The sequence below is a fragment of the Pagrus major genome, chromosome 19 (assembly GCF_040436345.1).
Source record: "Pagrus major chromosome 19, Pma_NU_1.0".
NCBI lineage: Eukaryota > Metazoa > Chordata > Actinopteri > Spariformes > Sparidae > Pagrus > Pagrus major.
In genome coordinates this window covers 6,075,081-6,096,434 of record NC_133233.1, presented here as the reverse complement: position 1 = coordinate 6,096,434, position 21,354 = coordinate 6,075,081, and the positions used below count along the sequence as shown (strand labels likewise).

Below are 21,354 nucleotides of genomic sequence, written 5' to 3'. Positions count from 1 at the left end.
CATACCAGTTGTTTTAGCATCATGTGTACTTTACATTCTTCATGACAGTTTTCCACAGAATGCTGTTGCTTTAAGTTTTTATTATATGACATGAGAATTTGGGCCGAGATTCATCAAATTGCAGCGACAACATTTCTTGGCCTTTTTTTAAAAATATTTGCTGCATGCTTTATGTGCCTGTTATATGTCATTACCACACAGGGTAGCTGTCCTCCACATTATGATGACGTGTTGCTGGGCACACTCTCTGGCATAGCTGGCCAGGGTGTCACACACTGCTGAATCTCTTTCTTTGGGTTGCAGGCTGCAGTACAGGTAGAGACAGGTGTCTATGTATGCTGTTGGGTCCAACTGAAATACATGAAGACAGAAGCTTGTCACTTTTGGGTTATTCATCAGTTAACCTGCATCAAAAATAATTTTGATACAATCACTCACAGTCTCCAAAGTTAGAAATGTAGGCTACAAATCCTGCGCTTTAATCAACAGAGATGTACAGTGTTGGTTGTAAGCTTACTGAGAGGCAGAAAGTGAATTAACTGTTGTGCCCAATGATAAATAGAAGTGATGAAGGCACTTGGAAAAAAGATATTTACAAAAAAAGCCGAACAGGATGTCATACATGCTTATTATGCACTACTATATGTAATCATAAAAACAATGAGTGCCCCAGTTTGGGTGACAGGTAAAGAGAGAGAGGCAGGCAATAGATAAATAGCTATATCTTGATTCATAAATTATTAACCAGAATTTTATTACAAATTAAAAAGTAACTGCCACTGGCTCTCAGCTGCTCTCCATGTGGCCTTCATTAATCTAACCTATTTCTAGGAATTGCTCTAACAATTAACTCCTGGTAAATGATTTACTTGGAGGAACATGTAGATTTACAGCCCATCACAGGCCTGGCTTTCATAGAAATTAAATTAAAGCATGTCCTCCAAAAGCCCTACCATCAAGTGAGAAATAAAACTTAGCAAACATTAATAATGCCATGTGATGGTGATTCATATCAGAGGTGTCTGACCCGGGGGTGGCAGTGTGTGAAGGTGTTTTCCAGCAGTTGGTGACACACTGACTCTGCCTGCCTGCGGAGGACAGGGTCTCCTGAGACATCGCAGCTGTGACCGAGCTCAGCCGCGTCGCTGCAGCCCTGAGAGAAACCATGGGACACAGAGAGACTCAGTTACAGAGCGCATCTCATAAATGCACTATGACACTGATTTCAAAACAGCAAGTGTCACAGAGCTCCACATGCACACCAAAGGACAACTGCTGAAACATTCATTCTTTCAGTGTGTATTCAGAGAGCACAGATATCTCAAACAGAAAAATAATAGTGGTGACAAAAAGTCATAATGTTGCAATGAAGTGAAATACTCATTCGATGTATTCAGTGCAGTACTTCATTCTGCTGGTCAGGAACTTTCCATGAGTTGCCAAAGCTGGCAGCGTACTGGGACACAGTTCCACCCATTGTGGTGAAGTCATCTATTGCACCAAGACACAAATAGGTTATTAAGGGAAAGCAAAGGTATGTGAACATTAAAACGTATTAATTAGCAAAGTTATAGCCTATTAAGAAAAATGGGGAACAAATAACCCTGGGTAGTGCAAGGAAAAAATCCAGCCCAGTCACTAAAAATAAATGTTGGCATTTTACATATCTGCAAACCCTGGACTGGACTTGAATGTGCAATAGGCCGTAAGTGATTTGTCAAATTAACAGGGGGGACGCTTGCCAGAGACAACAGTTTGAGACAATGGATATTTTTAATGAGACGTCGGGACATTTTTATAAACCTGTTTGTGGTGACAAACCAGGTATTCTAAAGCAAAACGTGATCTTTTTCTAACCCTGACCAAATGTTTTTTGTGCCCAAACCTCACCAGGACATGTTGTCACAACATAACATTAAAACATGTACTTAAAGAAAAACCCAAAGCATAAACTTTCAACAAATCCGTGGTTTGCATAAACGTACATTGTCAACATTTATTCTGGAGACTGGGTTGTATAATACCAGCACCGGTGACTTTCATTCTTTTTATTTCAACCTTATTTTACCAGGAAATCCAAATGAGATCACAGTCTCCTGGCCGAGGTAGCAGACATAAAAAATCACAGTATATAAGAATATGTTGCATCTTTAAATGCATCTTTTTACACTTTCCTCACCATCAGCGTTGTTGTTGTAGACTCCACAGAGCCCCCTAGTGGCTGCCAGGTGCTCGGCGGTCACTGTCAGATAGACTGTGTTGCTCAAGTCAAACTTCACTCTCACACCCAGACCGCTCTCCACAAAGACAAAGTCCCCGAGCCAATGAACACTCACTCCTGGAAGAAGTAAAGGAAAATATAGATATTTGGCACATTCTACTTTGCTGCACAATGTTGTTGATGAACAGCATTTTGTTTGTTTAAGGTTCATGAATAGTTTTTCTAGTGGAGGCAAAGAAAGCTATCACCGGGTATTTGCATCCACTTGGATAAAGACAGTGTTGTTGGTAAGCAGAACTAGCAAAGGTATTAAGAAGCTCAGAGGATGACGCATTGGGCTTTATTTAACATAGTTTAACTTTATTACGGGGTAATTTGTTGCTAATAAAAACCTTGTTGGACCCTTATTAGACATTCTTAAAGGTTAATTAGCAACACATCACATCAGACCACCTGTTTGGTGGTTGTACAATTCTATACTTCTGACAAACATTTCCAGTAACATGTAGTTTTAAGAGGTGGCAACAGGATAAATCATCAACTGTCCCCTCCTCAGTGTGTGACTGCATTTCTCCAGCCTGGTGGGCTCAAGTCATTTGGTCCAAGTCTCAAGCAAGTCAAGTCACAGGTTGTGTCAAGTCAAGTCCTTATTTAAGACAAGTCAAGTCCCAAGTACAATCACTTTTTTCTCCCCTAAAATGTGCCTGCTGCACCCTTACCTGCATTATCAGGTGTTTATATAGAGAAAAGACAACCTGTACCTGTGTAATAATGATATTATTGGCAAATGCATCTAACTTGTTCAAAAAGTATGACTATGAATTTAATTTGTATTTAATTTTTTGATATTCAATTAAATACAGCTAAACAAACTAACTAGTAACTTTAAAAAGGCTTATTTAGTTCTTAATTTCTTCTCAATAAAACTTTTAAACAGTGGAATACTGACAGCCAGACTAAAAACATCTAAAATACTAAACTTAAAAAACACACCAACAAGCCATCCAAGTCGTCATGTCTCAAGTCAAGTCAAGGAATGAGTCTTCAACTACCATGTGTCATGATGTAACAAGAGCACGAGGTAGACTTTCTCTTATTTCAGCTCATAGCCTCATATTACCAATATCAGACAGGACATGGCACTAAGAGAGAGCTTTAATGACAGCTGAAAATAGTTTACCATTTTGGAAGAGTGGTTCTCCATTAGGAACAGGGAGGCTGTTCAGTGTTAAGTTCCTTTGATGAATTGAAACCAAATCCAGACCCAGCATTATCCTCAGAGCCTGAAAGCAGACGGCCACAGACACATTAACATGCATGTACTCACATACAGAACAAGTTATAAGCAGTCATTTGCATCACTGCTTTTCCAGCAGCCAAAATGCAATGATGCTGCCACCATCGCCATTAACTACTGCTACATTATGGCTAGTGGTGGTCTGGGAGTCTAGAAAAGTACAAGACTATACCACTAATGAACCATTTAATGAACTCCATTAATATTTCCCACCTTACTGCAGTCTCCTCTCCCGTCACAGACTGTACTGATGTAGACTGCCCAGGTGCCATCAGTGGATGAGGCCAGCAGGTAGGTGCAGCTGCCCTGGAAGTGGAAGTGCTTCCTGTCAAAAGTGCGGTAGTGGGCTCCACCCCAGGACATGCAGGTGGCCGAGCTCTGAGGTACCCTGACACTACCCAACAGACCACCACGCACCAGAGGGGAGGACTGGGAGTCTGCAGAGGAGGGAAAGAGGAAGGAGAGCCAGGCATTTATCTCTCATGTGATGATGTCAGATGAAATCCAAGCAGTTTGCAGCTGCAGACTTCTTGTGCATAAAAGGAGAAAAAGTTAAATGAATTGTGTGCGTGTCACAAACTGATGCTTGAACAATTTCCAAAACAGCTGTGTGTATGTGCATGTTCTCTGACCGGGAAGGAGTGTGTAGGTGCAAGACAAGCATGTCTGGTCGGAGGCATTCCTCCAACTCAGCCCCCACAGACTGCTGCAGCACTGCTCCATCTGCATCAAGGAGGAGTTATGAACTCCAGGGAAGTCCTCACAACTCCACGTAGAGTAACACTGGCCACGCACACCCACACCTGGGAGAAAAAGCACACAGCGATAAGGTTAGAAAATGGATGAGAAAGTAAAAGGCATAGAAAGGGTCAGCGAGAAGGAGAATGCTGGTAGTGTCACTGTCTTTAATGTTTTGTTAGTTACACTTCATTTACATATTTTCTAAGTTATTTTATGCAAATGTGTGGTATTTTGAATCAGGAGGTATTGCATATGCAGTGTTTCATTTCACCTGTAAAATAAGCATGATCCATGCATACTGTCTGTTCTTACCCTCAGAGCAGCGTGGTCCACCCCAGCCCTCACAGCATGCTCTCACCGTCTTGTTCACCACCTGGCTCTCCATCTCTGGGGGTCTGAGATTGACAGACACATTGGTTGAAAAGTCAGGGTAACTGAAGGCTAACATGGGACTCAATACGGTTATACCTTCAAAAGAGGAACATGTACCACAGGTGAACAAACATCTTGGAATAGTTGTGGACTGTTTTTCAGCAAGACAATTACAAAGTCAGCTGACCATCACCTTAAGACTATATCAAGGATAAAGGACTTGTTTCAGCAGGATTTAGAAAAACGTGTCCATGCATTTATATTCAGCAGACTCGACTACTGTAACGGTGTCTTTACAGGACTCTAAAAATTCCATCAGACAGCTGCAGCTGATTCAGAATGCTGCTGCTCGAGTCCTAACAAGGACCAAAAGAGTAGATCACATCACTCCAGTTCTCAGATCTTTACACTGGCTTCCTGTCAGCCAAAGAATAGATTTCAAAATCCTGCTGTTGGTGTTTAAAGCACTGAAAGGTTTAGGGCCAAAATACATTTCTGATCTGCTGCTACGTTATGAACCAACCAGACCTCTGAGGTCGTCAGGTACAGGTCTGCTTTCAGTCCCTACAGTCAAAACTAAACATGGAGAAGCAGCATTCAGTTATTATGCGCCACATATCTGGAACAAACTCCAACTCAACTTTCTTGATGTCTTCCTACTTGTTTTTAATATATTTTAAATGCAATTTTTAATGTCTTTTAAAGTAATTCTTTGCCCCTGTAAAGTACTTTGAGTTGCCTTGTGTCTGAATTGTGCTATACAAATAAACTTGCCTTGCCTTTTAATTCACTGAGAGTTATCCTGACTTCCACTCCTGAGCCACCTAATGGTTTACATGAAACTCTTCAAATCTCAGAGACCAGGAGACAGGCCAGCAGACTCAACTTTTCACTTACTTGTACAAGTAACAGGATGCCTTAGGGCCCTGCTGTTTGTAGTATAGTGCGATGCCATCATCACCCCCATGCTTGATGCGCATCCTGTCCACGTCCAGTCTCCAGCCCTGGGTGTTAAACTGATACACCTCAGAACAGCTCACTTCAAGCTGCAGACGTGGGGACATGACTCGCTCCACTCTCTCCTGCACAGTGTGGTCACACCAGTGTCTGTGGCACAATACAGAGTTAATTTCCTCGAGTACTTCAGGTTCAGGTATACTGTTGTGCGCAAAGGTAATTGCTTAAAAGGGTAAGTTCAGCCAAAAATGAAAATTCAGTCATCATCTCCTCCAGTCAGGTGAAGTTTCGTAGTCCACAAAACATTTCTGGAGCTTCACAGCAAAACAGCGTTGCAGCATTCTCCTAAACAACTGAAGTAGCTGGGGACTTGTTTTAACGGAAAAAAGAACTGGAAAGAAAAGAGAGATCCCAAATTGATTTTAAGACATTATCTGTACCCTTGATGCTCAGTAAAGCTTGTGCACCCACTTCAGCTAACGATTTTAGCTCAGCAGCCACACTGAAGAATTTATGCTCAAAAAAGTGTGTAAAAAATGTGCTTTCAAATCAATTTGGGATGTCAGGGCTTCCAGAGACTTTTTTAAAGTCCCTAGCTACTTCAGTTGATTAGAAGAATGCTGCAATGCTGTTTTGCTGTGAAGCTCCAGAAATGTTTTGTGGACTACGAAAACTCACATCTCATCCTTTAACTTAGTTCAACCGCCTGAATTCCAAAGGTTAAGAAGGAACTTCTACTCCCTCCTTGTGCAAAACATGCTCTAAAATAGTACAATACATCTATATTTATATAAACACCACACAGCAACAAAGTTAGTCAGTGATGTGTGTCCAATCCTAAATTGTTATACATCATACCTGTAGGAATCAGGTTCCTTTATTAAAAAAGCACATTTAAATTAGTATTAAAATATCACCAGTAACCATGTTCTTATGTAATATTATGGCATGCAACAGATATAGGTAACACTTTATAATAACCATCATAAATAAATGGAAATTCATAGTTAATTAAACCTTAGTTAAGTTGTGTCACTGTTAACAATGAAATGCTTTATAAACTATTTATTAAGCAATTGTAAAGGTTTATAATGTTCATCCAGATAATGTTTATGGATGAACTACACAGTATTTATTAACCATTTATAAAGTGTTATAAACAGCTGCTGCAACAATAAATAGTTGCTTAAAAAAAAAAAGTTTACAAAGCATTTCATTGTTTTCAGTATAATAACTATAAATGTATCATTTATTAATGATGGTTATTATATAGTGTTGAAGATATTTAAGTCCCTTATTGATAATATAATTTGTTTTATAATAGAATAACTGCAAGAAGGTTGGCACTACAATGTAGGCTAATTTGTTCCCTCTTTTCATCACTTACATGCACACCAATCTATGAGATACATTCATATATTTATTTCAGTTCAAAAAAAGTCCAGAGCACTACCTTCACCTTCATTACAAATCCTGATGTGAGTTTTGGGCTTTAAACCGAGTTGGTCAGTGGGTTACTCATTCCATGTCTCTGCACTATTTTTCCCGCCTTCCTCTACACTCCTATACTTTAGTATACAAAATGCGTCAGCTGATCTGAATCATACTCACCCCATTCCCATCACTGTCTGCAGTCCAAACAGAGTCAGTAGCAGTATCTCCATTATCCTTCCTCAGTGTTTGTGCTTAGAATTCCTGTAAAGATGTTTTTTATATTCATGATTTCTTATACATCATTACATCAACTTTAAATCCTCAATGTTGCCTTGAAGACTCAAAAAAAAACAAAAAACAGCTTTAGTGGCAGCTGAAGAAATTCTTCCTGACACATAATGATAAAAGTGAGGCAGCCGAATGACTTTAACCAACCCGAGGATTGATTGTTGTGTTTTTGTCATTGTAAGTGATCAAACCAATCTATATAACCTTCCTTGAAGTTATACACATATATTGCCATCCTCCCACCACAATTAAAAAAATGGTGCACTTACCTTTGAAGTGCTTTTGGGAAATCTTAAAAAGTCCGTGGCTCGATTGTAATCAATATTAATATGTTGTTGTGGGTTCACCGTTTTTGTCACTATTTCTCTTTTTTTCTGTCCAACAGTATGTGATACAGTCCTCGGTGAAGTGACACTTTGCCTTATGGGGGAGCGGAGCCCCAGATGCAGGGTTTTAAATAGGGGGGGTGACTCATGGGATGTACAGTAGCATCTGAACCTGCTGCTATTGGATATAAGTGGTAAGGTCACAGCTGGGAGCACAGGCATTGGTCTCCAGACCTGTGACGGACACATCCTCTGACCTCACCCCGTCAAACATTAGAGGACACTGTAGGTGATGGCGGGGGTGGTGGTGTCTCTGCCACAGAATAAAGAGATGTTTGTCAGAGCCTAATCCTGTAAAGAGTAGCGTTTCGGGAAGGATGATGGGGCATTTATTCAATGAAGCGTGTCAACAGACATGGAGACTGAAGGCTTTGAGACTCACCAATATCCCAAGTCTGACCTCCTGACCCCGGAGTGAGGAGGCTCAAACACAGCTGTCACCACAGTACACCTTAGCTCGAGACCAGAGGAGACGAAGAACAAGCTACTGTCACAAGGGTTTGCTTTAATGGAATAACAAAACAGTGTGTCATAATTGCTTCATCTTTCCTCCATGCTCCCCCCAGTGAGGAACTTTGTTAGTTTATTGCTTCATCACCATTCGTGGTGAAAAGGGGTGAGACAGAAAAGAGAGGGAGGTAGGAGGTAAGGGTTATATGAGCTTCACATTCACACAACAAGAAACAGGATTTGGAGTCTGTACACTGTGCTAATGCTAATCAGCATGCTACCGTGCCCACATGACAATGCTAATGTTTGACAGATCTTCCATGTACAGAATTTTAGTTACTTATGCTAATTAGCACTGAATACTAAGTACGACTGAGGCTGATGGGAATGCCAACAGTTTGAATGTATTTGTCAATAAGTATTGGACAAAATTGAAATTTTTAACTGATGATGGTGCTAGATGAAAAGTCAGATGATCACCAAAGTTATTACAACTCATCCTGTGGGCTCCACGCATGTGTGTACCAAATGTAATGGTTATCCATCCGAGATAGCTGTGGAGACATTAAAAAAAAAGGAAAAGTAAGGGGAACGCCAAAGGCAGCATGCCAGATTGGGTGGTTTTCACTCAGTTGGGTGGTTTTGGGTGGTTAACTGTTGATTTGTAAAATAACCCTAACCCTATACTTATATACATATACATACATATGTACAGTATGTGTGTGTGGTTTTAAGGCTGGAGCAGACATGGAAAATAGTTTTATAGTTAATTGTATGATGTAGCCTTCAATCTAGGTTAAATAGTGTTACTATTGTTGATATGAATTCATATGTATTGTTTATTATAGATAATATTTGGGCTTTTTCTGACATCAATTTGACAGGATTTTGAGCAGTTATTGGATTTGAAAGCATCAAACCAACCTGGTAACACTGGCCAAAGGCCGTAAGATTCATCCTTTGGGGACCATGAATGTTTGTCAAATTTGTGCTAATTCATCTAATTGAGATATTTCCCTGGAATAGTTAAAATGTTGCTCTGCTTTTGTACCAAGGCAAAATGTCAGGGGATTACCAAGGTCATTACAATTCGTTCCATGGGGACTGTACGAAAATTGATGGCAATCCATCCAGTAATTGTTGAGATAATTACTGAGTCTGCACCAAAAAGGGTTTGATCAACCGACTGACAGACAGACATTGCTATCTCTAATGCCATGACCAAAAACAAACTGAATTTCCAAATAAATAAGTATGCAAATTTGCTCTCTGCATTATCACTGAGGTAGGCCGACACAGACATCAGCAAAAGAACTTACTTGCAAAATGAAGGTCAAAGAATGATTTTAAGAACTCTGCAGTAGATTGTGTTGGAGATTATTTTACACTACACATTGGGGACTTTGGGCATGGACCTCTGTATATCTTAAACCCTGGCTGCGGCCCTGGCACCAAGACCTAACACACTGCATATGACAGCAAACTATAGAAACAGCAACAATCTACATTAGAATTGATTTGTCCACAGTGTACATTCAATAATAAAACAGCACTAGCAGCAGTCACAGGGTGAAATGCAGAAACCATCTGAGTGTATTATAGCCCTGAGGAAGTTTCATACATTGTGCATCAAACGGTTTTACCAGTTGATTCAGATATAAATGTGTGTAAAACAAAAAAAGCAAGCGTTGATCTACAACGTAGACAAAGTACTTTTTCTAGATGAAGATTACTACTAATGCCAAAGCAGGTTTATTTACTACAGGAAAGAATAAACTGTTGAGTCGAATGAGGGAGAAAATAATTGTTTTCAGTAATATGAAGAAATTTTTATTTAAATATTATTTATGTATATATATATATATATATATATATATATATATATATATATATATATTGGGGCGGCTGTAGCTCAGTGGGTAGAGCAGGTGACCGAACCCCGGCTCCCCTGGGCGGAACTGAGCTACATGCTGTAGTATCCTTGAGCAAGATACTGAACCCCGAAATTGCTCCTGACGTGCAGTTGGCACCTTGTGTGGCAGCCTCTGCCGTCAGAGGGCCCTGCGATGAGCTGGCGACTCGTCCAGGGATATACCCTGGCCTCCGCCCATAAGAAAACTGGATTTGGCCCCAGTAACCCCCGCAACCCCCTGAAAGGGGGGGGATAAAGCGGCAACATCTCCGCGACCCTCACGGATAAAGCGGTCAAGAAAATGAACTGAACTGAACGTTACTCTGAAGAAAAGGGTGTTAATGTCGTCAAATCATTTTGGGATCTCTGGATTCTGAATTCTGCAAGCAGATGGAGCCATTTTATGTTTTGTTATGTTTGTTTGTTTGTTATTTGGTTGCTTTCTATGTTTTAAAACAAGTCTCCAGCTACTTCAGTTGTTGAGGTGAATGCTCCAACAGCTCCAGAAACCTTTTTGTTGGACTACAAAACTTCACCTGACTTTCCATCAGCATGTGGGGGGGGGGGCAATGCATACATTTTCCATGGGGTGATGTTATAGTAATCCACAGTATTCTGCTTTTATGAAGCCTCAAAACTTTTACAGAGTTGGTGGCTTGTGGCTAATAGCACCTTAATGGTATCTGACATATTATTGCTAAATTCAAACTACAGTCTGAATAACCTGAGATTTCCCATTGTAAACACTTCTTTTTTACAATTTCCCATGCATCAATTCCAAATTAATTTCATTTTCCCATCAGCAGGTATTATATTAGTAAAGAAATAACCACATTTGAACAAAAGCAATTTTCTACGGAAGATCATTAATGCTATCAATCTAAATCCTTCTTACAACTATTATTACTTTTATTTTGATTCAAAATACACAACATAAATATTTAACCTGTTCCCTAAACTAATGCACTTGACTTTGGGATCACTTGCACTGCTTACAATAAAGTCCATTTTTCCACCTTGGTATTATTAGATCTCAGCGTTGCATGTCTTCACCTTAGCATATTACTGGACTGACTAAGACGATGTGACTTTCTGGCACAGTTTATCAGCAGCATTACCTAAAATGGCACCTGTTATTTCATCATATTTACAACCCACTGTTGGCCAATCAGCCTCCGTCACAGCAAAGTAGGAGGTTAAACATAAGCAGCAGTCCATTGATCCTTGTTTACGTTAGAGAGTTTTCTTCATTTGGTGAAGCAGGTCGACTGGACTGATCACACTAGTTGCGCAAAGTGCTTGAAGCAGGAGGACGACTGCAGGTACAGTAGCTTGGTTTATTTCTTTGTTCCTGATATAGAGCTGCAAGTGTTTTTCAACTACTCCATAGTCAGTACATCATGTATCACAATAATATTACAAAAATATAATTATGCAAGCATGTTATAAAATCTAATGAATCCTGAAGAATGTGACAAATTGCATTGAGAACTTTTTCTATCTCATTAATGTGCAGCACAAACATTGCAGGGAGATAGAGCATAGAGAAGGACAATGGTGACTGTGAGTGTGTTACAGCAGAGGCTGGTACATACTGATTGTGTTCCTGTGGAGAAGTAAAAGAGATTGTAATATAATAAAAGCAAATAGAGTAAAGGGAACAAGAAAGAATTGCTTATCGGGATTTGATAAGAGGAAGAAAAAAGGAGAGCCAAGTAGAGGAATTACTCTAGTTTTTGATTCCTTCATTTACAGGAGCATAAATCTAAGAAAAAGTTTGGGTTAAAAAATGTTCCGCCTTCATTCACTTTATTAATGCTGGATATTCTCTTCTCATTATATTACAGCCATGAAGCTTCTTTGTCTACTGCTGGTCTGCTTGGCTGGTTGTAGTGCTTCCAGATCAAGAGAGTGGGCTCATCATGGTGCCCCAATGTTTTCCGACCTCACTGTACGTGAGATGAAAGCTGTCAGGGCCTACCTGCATGGCATTCCAGAGCTGCAGCTCACTAATGCTCGCAGCAAGTCTCTGAAGAAGAACAACATCCTACTGATGGAACTCCACCTGCCAAGAAAGCATGAAGCCCTGAGAGCTCTGGACCGTGGACAGGCCAAACCCCAACGTGAAGCCCGTGTGATCATCCAGTTCGGGAACCAGGCCAAGCCCAACATCACTGAGTACATTGTGAGTCCTCTGCCATCTCCAAAGTCCCACAGAGTCAAGACGTTTAAGGGGGATAAGCCTATCGAGTTTGAGTCAAGGCCTATTACAGCTGTAGAGTATGAACATATCATTGACATCCTCACCAAGATCACCACCAAAGCTCACAAGCTCCTGTTTGAGACCACAGGAGGGTTTTCCTTCACTAATTGCTCTGACCGGTGCCTGACGTTCTCAGACATAGCCCCTCGTGGGGTGGGTCCAGGTGAGAGGACAAGCTGGATCATGTTGCAGAAGTTTGTGGAGGGTTATTTCATCCACCCAGTTGGGTTTGAGGTATTGGTCAACCACAAGGACCTGGATCCAGAAAAGTGGACTGTTGAGAAGGTCTGGTACAACAGCATGTACTTTGACAGTGTTGAGGAACTGGTAGAAAGTTATGAATCGGGAGGTGTGGAGAAGGTCAAACTGCCCGATCATGATGAAAATGACCTCTACTCCACCTACATCCCCCGCGGTCAGAGCAACACTCCCACTGATATCCATGGGCCAAAGCTTGTCGAGCCCCAGGGGCCTCGCTATCACATTGACCACAATTTTGTTGAATATGCTGGATGGTCTTTCTCTTACCGAGTCCGCTCATCAGCCGGACTTCAAGTCTTTGACCTCCGTTTTAATGGAGAAAGGATTGCCTATGAGATCAGCCTCCAAGAAGCTATTGCCTTCTATTCTGGTGACACCCCTGCTGCCATGCAAACAAAGTACATCGATGCTGGCTGGGCAATGGGCACCTCAACCTTTGAGCTGGCGCCTGGAATCGACTGTCCAGAAATTGCCACCTTTGTTGACCTCTACCACTACTATGACACAGACAAACCTGTGCACCACAAAAACGCACTCTGTATTTTCGAAATGACCACTGCTATGCCTTTGAGAAGACATTTCAACTCCAACTCCCAAGGGGGATACAACTTCTATGGAGGGCTGGAGAACACTGTGCTGGTGTTGCGGACGACCTCGACAGTTTACAACTATGATTACATCTGGGACTTCCTCTTCTACCAGAATGGAGTGGTGGAGGTTAAGGTCAGCGCTACTGGATACATCCACGCCACTTTCTTTACACCTAACGGACTTCACTATGGTACCAAGGTGTACAACCATGTGCTGGGTAACCTGCACACACACCTCATCCATTATAAAGTGGACCTGGATATTGCTGGTGAGTATTATGGTCCAATCACCTAGTTAGGTTTTACAGCTGGGGCTTCCACCTGTTCATCAGAAGCAACAACCATTCATACACACTCACACTGATGGAAGAGCCACCAGGAACCATTTGGGGTTTAGTAGCTTGAGTATCACTATCTATCAGCCCAGGGACACATCAACATGTAGACTGCAGGGGTTGGGGATCAAACCATCAACCTTTCAACCGGTGGACGACCACTCCACCTCATGAGCCACAGCCGCCCTGCCCGACTACAATTTACACTTGCTTTTTTATTAACTGTAACAATATTTCTCCAAGTGTTTTAGTTGCCAAACTCTTACCATACCATCACCATCATTTGTTAGCTGTAACCTCAATCCTATACCATACCAACATGTTATCACACTAAAGAAATGTAATAGACCCATTGGTCCACAGTGTCATGGTCGCATATGGCCTCGCCCATGTTTGAAAACAATACTACTTCCTTGAAACAGTCACCACTAACTATTAGCTTCACACAAGTCTTGAATCCTGGTAAGACCTCTGAACCACTCAACAAACCCCAACCTTGTCCTGATATGCACTTTCTGGCTCTTTATACTACATTAATCCTTAGCTCCTGTCATTATCGCCCCCTGCTGGTATTGCACCTTCATAAACACATGAACTTTTCGCAACTAGGCAAACTGTGAAACTCACGTTGTTGTCTGGTGGATCAGCAGGTCTATTATTCACTTTGGTGTGAGACTGAGCTGATCATACAGCCATTGCCATGTGCATATATTGAAGAAAGTGAGAATCTCATAAACATTGACTCTGGTCATAAATATGATCCAGTGTTTTTTCTTCCAATATTCACAAAAGACAATGGGTAATCAGAATGCCTACAATGTGGTCTTCCAAGAAAAGTGGAAAAACAAACTTTATTATTTTGTTTATATTGTGTATTTTGAAGGAAAGGTAAAGGACGTTTATTTGTATATCACCTTTCAACACCACAGCATTTCAAAGAGCTTTGATATCAATTTGAAGCTGTGAAAGCAGTGCAGTAAGATGAAAGAAAGGCGCAAAGAAACTTGCTTTGACCAAGTTTTTTATTGATGTCCAGATAAAATGGATGGCTTTCTGGACTTTACCCTGTCATAAAGGAGTCAATCTTGGCCTATAAATTCTGTGAGACAGTTCTGTTGAAATGTGTGATCAAGGCAATCTATGATCTAGGCTTTGTGCCATGCAAAGACGATAACTTAATCTTGTTAAACCCGTCTGTCACTTCTACTACTATTACAGTGCATTCAATTCTCCTCTGATTTAAAAGAAAAAGCAATGGAGATTTGTGATGCAAAAGTGAATGTTTGTATAGTATCTCAACAGACTGCTTAGAACTTTTCTGAAACCCTCTTTTCCTTCACTGTGACACAGGGCGCGAGAACAGCTTTGAGACGTTGGATCTGAAATTTGTCAATTTCACAAACCCCTGGAGCCCGGATAATTTTGTCGTCCAGTCCAAACTCCACAGGACTGAGCACAAGACCGAGCGATCTGCAGCTTTTCGCTTCGGCAAAAAGTTCCCCCGCTATGTGCACTTTAAGAACCCCAATGAGAAAAATAAGTGGGGGCACGAGAAGAGTTACCGTATTCAGTTTAACTCACATGCCCACAGTGTCCTTCCAAGAGGCTGGAGAGAGGAGAATGGCATCAGTTGGTCAAGGTAATAAAAAATTCACCCCTTTTGTTGTTGGAAAAATATAAATGTATAACTTGGATCAAAGTTTTAAAACCTCAGATACTATTTTTTATGGGTGCCACCATTCCAAATGTCTCATCCAACATATTAGACACATTTCCCCTAAAATCAATCATATATGTTATCTCTTGACACATTGGTATCTTCAGTAGAATTTGAATGTGCATTATTTAAATGCATTTTAAGAAAGTTTGCACATATAATTGTGGTGACAACATAGTTTGTAATGATTGAAACAACAGAGGATCAGTGGGGTTCAGGAGGTTAATCTCTTGATTGGAATTTTGTTGGCCAAAGTATGGTTAAGTTTATGGAGGCAACAGAGGTGCAGCTAACCATCAAAGAACGCTTTTTACAGTGTTGTCTTTGTCTTTAAGTGTTTGCACCTGACTCTGGAAACAACTGTGTTCCTCATTTCCCAGGGGAAGATCACTGTGTTCAATAAGCTCTGTTTGACTGAACAAGAAAAAAAAAGTTGGACAAAATGAAAACAACTAAGATAAACTGATGTAAGGAGAAGTACTGAATCCTTTTCCAGTCAGATGTCAAAGTAACATAGTGAGTATGAAACACTCTTCCCTGCAGGTATCCTCTGGCTGTGACTCGTCATAAAGATAGCGAAGCGACCAGCAGCAGCATTTACACCCAGAACAACCCCTGGGAACCTGTAGTGTCCTTTGAGGACTACATTCGCAACAATGAAGACATAGTGAACCAGGTACAGTCCAGATGCATCTGCATTCCCTGTTTATACACAACACAAATTTTCATAATAAAGCTTAAAGGATTCAAATCAGGGGACATAAGTTTTGACCACAGTATTTGTGAAAGTCAGACAGAAATTAGAGATAAATATTCAAGTAAATAAGTAAAATAAAGTACATTTTATAATAACTACCATTGATAAAAGTTACATTTATAGTTCACTAAACTTTAGTTAATAGTTATTTGACTATTAACAAACAATGAAATACTTTATAAACCATTTATTAAACAATGCTTGCTTTATAAGTGTTAAAACCTACTTTCCAATATGCTGAACTATTCCTTGGACCTAAAAAGCATTCCACTGAAATATCCAACATACCCTATTTCAAACTGTTTGGTAAAATCATTAAATCTATCATTTTTTTTCACAGCACAGGGCACCCCTGGACACAGGACATTAATGAAAACTAGCAACAAGCACCAATAACTTTAAAAATCAGTGAGAAAAAATGTATCCAGAACCTTATTTGATTGTATAATATCATCTTATGATCACCAACCACGGTGATGGTTCAATTATCATTTTTGTTACATGGTTTCTGGAATTTTAAGGGTGAGTTATGATTAAAGTCAAATTATGGACACCATCCTTTGTGATGTTGCATCTAGCTCCCTAGAAATGTGGTTTACATTTTAGGAGCAGCGTGTTTTCTGAGGATTTACGTCAATGGTTCACATTTGCTCTTCCTAAAATAATCTGTTCATCGGTTCTGGTCAGCACCATCATGGTGACTCACAAATGCTGACATTTTCGTCTGTTTGCACTTTCAAGTGCAAACAGATGAACATAAAAACTAAAACAAGATAAAAACTACCTGTTATGTGTCCTACTCTAAAAACCTCATGTAATGTTGACTCTTCTGTGTGCAGGACCTGGTTGCCTGGGTGACAGTGGGCTTCCTGCATGTGCCTCACTCAGAGGACATCCCCAACACGGCAACACCCGGCAACGCAGTTGGCTTTTTCCTCCGACCCTTCAACTTCTTCAACGAAGACCCTTCGCTGGCATCTAAAAGCACCATCATTGTTCGGCCGGGCAAGGATGGCAAGCCCAAGGTCCAGAGGTGGACACCTGAGATCATAGGTCACTGTGTGACAGACAAGCCATTCTTTTACAATGGCACATATGCAGGAGTCTAGAGCTGCCGTTTTTTAGAGCAAATATAATTTTTGCTCCGTTTAGGTTAATTGCAAATCGGGAATCTCAGAATTAAAATGATCACTTCAGTTACATGTAGTCAGATTTATTCTTAGTAATGTTTTACAATGTGAAAACCTTATAAAAATTCTTTGTAATATCTAAATATTAAACAGAACATGATCCATGTAAAAAATGACAGATAAGAAGAAGAGAGGTTTTGTGTCCCCATTGTTTTTTTCATAAATGATGACTGCCATAGCTGGTCATTTATAACTTGAAATCCTACATTTTCTCATATAAAATGAGACTTATTGCATGAACTGCTCTAAATGTCTGTCGCTGCTTCTCTCCAATCTTTCATGCTGCAATACATATTACCCAAATCATACACATGCACAGATAATCTTAATGTTAAAGTTAATGTACCACACCAAATCAAACCACACATGCAACCTGACAGGAGTAAGGGGAGGCGGTGTGGGGCATAAGGGGCCTTGAGAGCTCCTGTAATCCCATGTTGGGTCTCCATGGTTGAGGTTTAGCAGCAGCGAGCATCCAGGATGCAGGATGCTCTGTATCCGCCATGCTTGTGGTAAATTGCTGGCCCTCAGCGTGCTCTGCTTGCCCCCACTGTGGGAATGTTTTTACTGGAAAGACAACAGGCCTTACAGAGCAAACAGCCTGACTCCGGATCCTTCCCTGCAAACAGTCCAGGATACCTCCTGGCTGGGCAATCACCCCTGGAAACCTAACATTATATACAATATGACACAGTGTACTCAATATCAACAGCACATGTAGCTGCTTTGTCTTTTATGTACGCATTCCTTACATACCAGTGTAACTTTATAGTTCTCAGCCAAAAGATGTAATGAAGTGCAGAATAAATCAAACTGTTGATCATATTGTTTGTTTTGGATTTGATTTTAATTGAAGCTCTTCTGTATTCAACAACAATTAACACACACTGAAAGTTAAATATAACTGTTAGGATAGAGGTGGACATTGCAGTGGAAAAGTGGGTTTGTGTGAGCGGTAAATAATGAGTGTTTTGGAGTGGGGAAAAAGGAATCCGGCCAACAACTGTTCTAAAAACCCTTTTTATAAGTGTGTGCCAATGTTTTACAGTTTGCATGGTAAAAGAGGAATAACATGAAAGCAATGCATGCATGGATGAATGAACAGCGTTAGAAGAGAGGACAAAAAACAATGTGAATTGGGTAACAAGCATTCCTATAGCAATTTCCATGGCAATGACGGTCCTGACGTCACAACAGAAAAAACTATAGGAAAGCAGTGAACATGAGACAGTTTATACATTCTACAACTGCAATGTTGTACTTTTTACACATATAAACTCGACAATAGCTTACACATATCAGTGTAAAATTTTATGTCACTCATGCTAAAATGCCCTTTAATCATTGAGCTTCTGTGTTGTGAAATCTCTCTGTAACTTAATAGACAGTCTGAAATTGATGAAGACATACTGTCAAAAGCAGCCAAAAAAATATACTGACAAATAAAAGCCTATATATTTACATTTGTATTGTATTTAAAATGTTTTGCAAGAGATATATAATGTCTATACACAGGTTCAACAGGACACTGGATCACAAATAATAGTATAGTGACAGTAAATATAGGGTCTATATTTAAATATACAGATAATACAAAAATAACTACAAAGATAATCTGCAAAAATCAGTGTGACAAACAACATGTTGATATTTCTGCATTAATACAACAAATTTCTATTTTTTAAAGGATGAAAAACGTATACAGTTCTGATTAAACAATAAGCCTGGGAACTTAGTTGGTAAGGTGTCTCCACCTAGTGGTTTCTTGAATAATTTCTTGTCTGGTCTTATCAGTTGCAGCCTAGATGTGGTGGATACATGCCATGGAAGTGCTTTGAAAATGTATATCATTAGTTTTTATTTATCATTCATATGTTAAAACTGTTGTGCATGTTTTAACCATAATGTTCATATTTGTGTCCTTTCTTTGTTATCACTACCAGAGGGCAAAGGACCTGTTGGATCATACAGACAGACAGTAACTGCGTCCAACTGCATATAAAAACACTTTCCAATAAGGTACGCTAAAATGTGAGTAGCTCTTAAGGAGCGCGTGAGAAATGAATCAGGAATGACTTGATAAGTATTGAATTTTTAATGAGTAATTCCTGAATTACTGAATCGAGGACAATATTGTAGATGATGAGTTACTAGAGAACAGACTGGGAGATACTACATTAATGAATCATTAGGTAATGATTAGTTCATAAATATCTGTGAATCAACATACTCTCCACTTTCTTCATGAGTTGTTCCTGATTAACTATGAACCAGCCACTGAGTGGCACAAACAATTGACAGCTCATCAATTATTAATTAATTGATTATTAGTGACACTTTTTGTGCCCCTTCAAGTAAAGTGAAACTACCAGCTACTTGGGATTATTTATTACCATTCAGTATGATGTATCACTTTACTTGAGGGGGCACAAAAACAGTAGCTAATGATTAAGTCATTTGCAATTAATGAGAAGTCGCTAGTTCGTGCCATTCAGCTGTTTGATACTTTATCGATAACAACTCATGAAGAAAGCGGTATGTATGTTGATTCACAGATATTTATGAACTAATAATTACATAATGATTTATGGAAAATGGAAATTTGGGGTTCAAGGATACTTCAACATGCAGTTGGGGGAGCCAGGGATTCGAACCCTCCGATTACTGGACAACCCGCTCTACTGCCCCGAAATGTATTAGGGGCGGCCCCATTAATGTATTATCTGCCAGTCTGTTCTCTAGTAACTCAGGAAATTACTTATTAACGATTCATCAATCATCAAATAGTTCCTGATTCATTTCTCCTTAGGAACTACTCACATTTTTGTCGAGTGTTACGGATTTTTTTAACAGGTCAAGTAAATCGTGAACCGCCTCTTCATTTCTAAGGACAAATGTTTCCAGGTAAAGGGACACTACATCAATTTTACATGTGATGATCACTTTATTCATCATGCGGAGTCCTGCTCAGGCTCCAAAATCAGCTCTACATGTATAAATGTCCTCTGTGGCTCTGGAGAGGCTGTGTGGAGTCTGAGTCGGATCATCTGGGTCAAATCAACACATTTATAAAGCCTGTGTTGAAAACAGGAGGCTTAAAAAGACAGTGGTTGACCTGGCAGGATGGGTCCAATTAAAAAAAACACAAAAAAGTTGTAGTATGTCAAGTGTAGGATCAGGTGTTATTAAGCTCTGGTCACAGATGATATGAGACCAGCTAATATCCTCCTGTGTTAGGCGATTCAAATGTTTCTCCCATCTCTTTGTCCTGTAATGCCTGTCTCTCTCTCTCTCTCTCTCTGTTTTGTGGAGACTGTCTGTCTGTCTGAAGTTTTGTCTCAGCTGCTGCTGGGGTGGGGGGTTATTTTGAGAAGTGGACAAAGAGGAATGGGATTGTTGGCATACCAGCAGGGACACACATCACCATGCACCATGCACATAAAATCACCCACACATGCGTGCACTCAAACACATACTTGCTTAATGAGTGGCAGGATCATAAAAGTTCAGTTTAACTCTTAACTGCTTACTAAATGAATACAGTTTACAGTGTTCAAATTCTGGAAAAATGCTGTATAAAAATGTCCTTTATATGCCATGCAAGAAAATGTATTCTTATGGTTCCCAGGAAGTCAAAATTGATGTTTAAGTGTTTTTATACCAATTGTCTTGTTCCTCCTGTGTTGCTTTATCTCACCTGTATGCATTAGGCCCAACAATGGCAAATAGTCATTTTATAGGTATTTTTAAAAGGTATTTTAGGCCCTCTACACACATACACAGGTATTTCTTAAAACAAAGCTTTTTCTATGGTTTTGACCTTCCGTACACACGTTAACAGCGTTTCAGGTAACTGAAAACTGAGCTTTTGGAAAACTCCTGCCAGGGTGAAGATATTCAGAAACACCATTTTCAGTGTTTATGTGTAGACAGAAGAACCAGGGTAGTTTGGCTCATCTCCTTTGTGTGGCAGACATTTTTACACATACCTGTATACGTGTGGACTTGCCTATAGCGCTACCATAGGCACCAATCAATATCTGCGATAAGTCCCTCGCTTGCTGCATTTTTTTTCTTTTACAGGAAACATGTAACAATGCCGAAGCAAATAGCACTCCACTAACTGTTAAATGGGAACAATCTAATATGAGTGAAGTCGCTTGCCAAGCCACAACCCCTTCAA

General features: G+C 40.0%; 2 protein-coding genes across 3 annotated transcripts in view; one reads left to right on the top strand and one right to left on the bottom strand.

The window, feature by feature from the left end:
• Window positions 1-7,252, bottom strand: part of sspo (SCO-spondin) — an 86,702-nt gene extending 79,450 nt beyond the window's left edge. Inside the window, 10 exon segments of the mRNA XM_073488441.1 lie at window positions 195-351; window positions 1,028-1,153; window positions 1,406-1,491; window positions 2,180-2,338; window positions 3,402-3,504; window positions 3,732-3,955; window positions 4,151-4,321; window positions 4,572-4,654; window positions 5,529-5,738; window positions 7,200-7,252. Coding sequence (XP_073344542.1) covers window positions 195-351; window positions 1,028-1,153; window positions 1,406-1,491; window positions 2,180-2,338; window positions 3,402-3,504; window positions 3,732-3,955; window positions 4,151-4,321; window positions 4,572-4,654; window positions 5,529-5,738; window positions 7,200-7,252 — 1,372 coding nt within the window.
• A 4,085-nt stretch (window positions 7,253-11,337) lies between these two features.
• On the top strand, window positions 11,338-17,090 carry aoc1 (amine oxidase copper containing 1). 2 transcript variants are annotated; one of them, XM_073488844.1, is made up of 5 exons: window positions 11,338-11,380; window positions 11,906-13,441; window positions 14,858-15,146; window positions 15,768-15,900; window positions 16,821-17,090. In XM_073488844.1, exons 2-5 carry the CDS (start codon window positions 11,908-11,910, stop codon window positions 17,088-17,090), a joined length of 2,226 nt encoding a protein of 741 aa, XP_073344945.1. In that variant the 5' UTR covers window positions 11,338-11,380; window positions 11,906-11,907. The 2 variants fall into 2 exon arrangements, with proteins under 2 accessions (XP_073344945.1, XP_073344946.1); XM_073488845.1 differs by lacking the exon at window positions 11,338-11,380 and having other exon boundaries at window positions 11,887-13,441.
• Window positions 17,091-21,354: the final 4,264 nt, after the last annotated feature.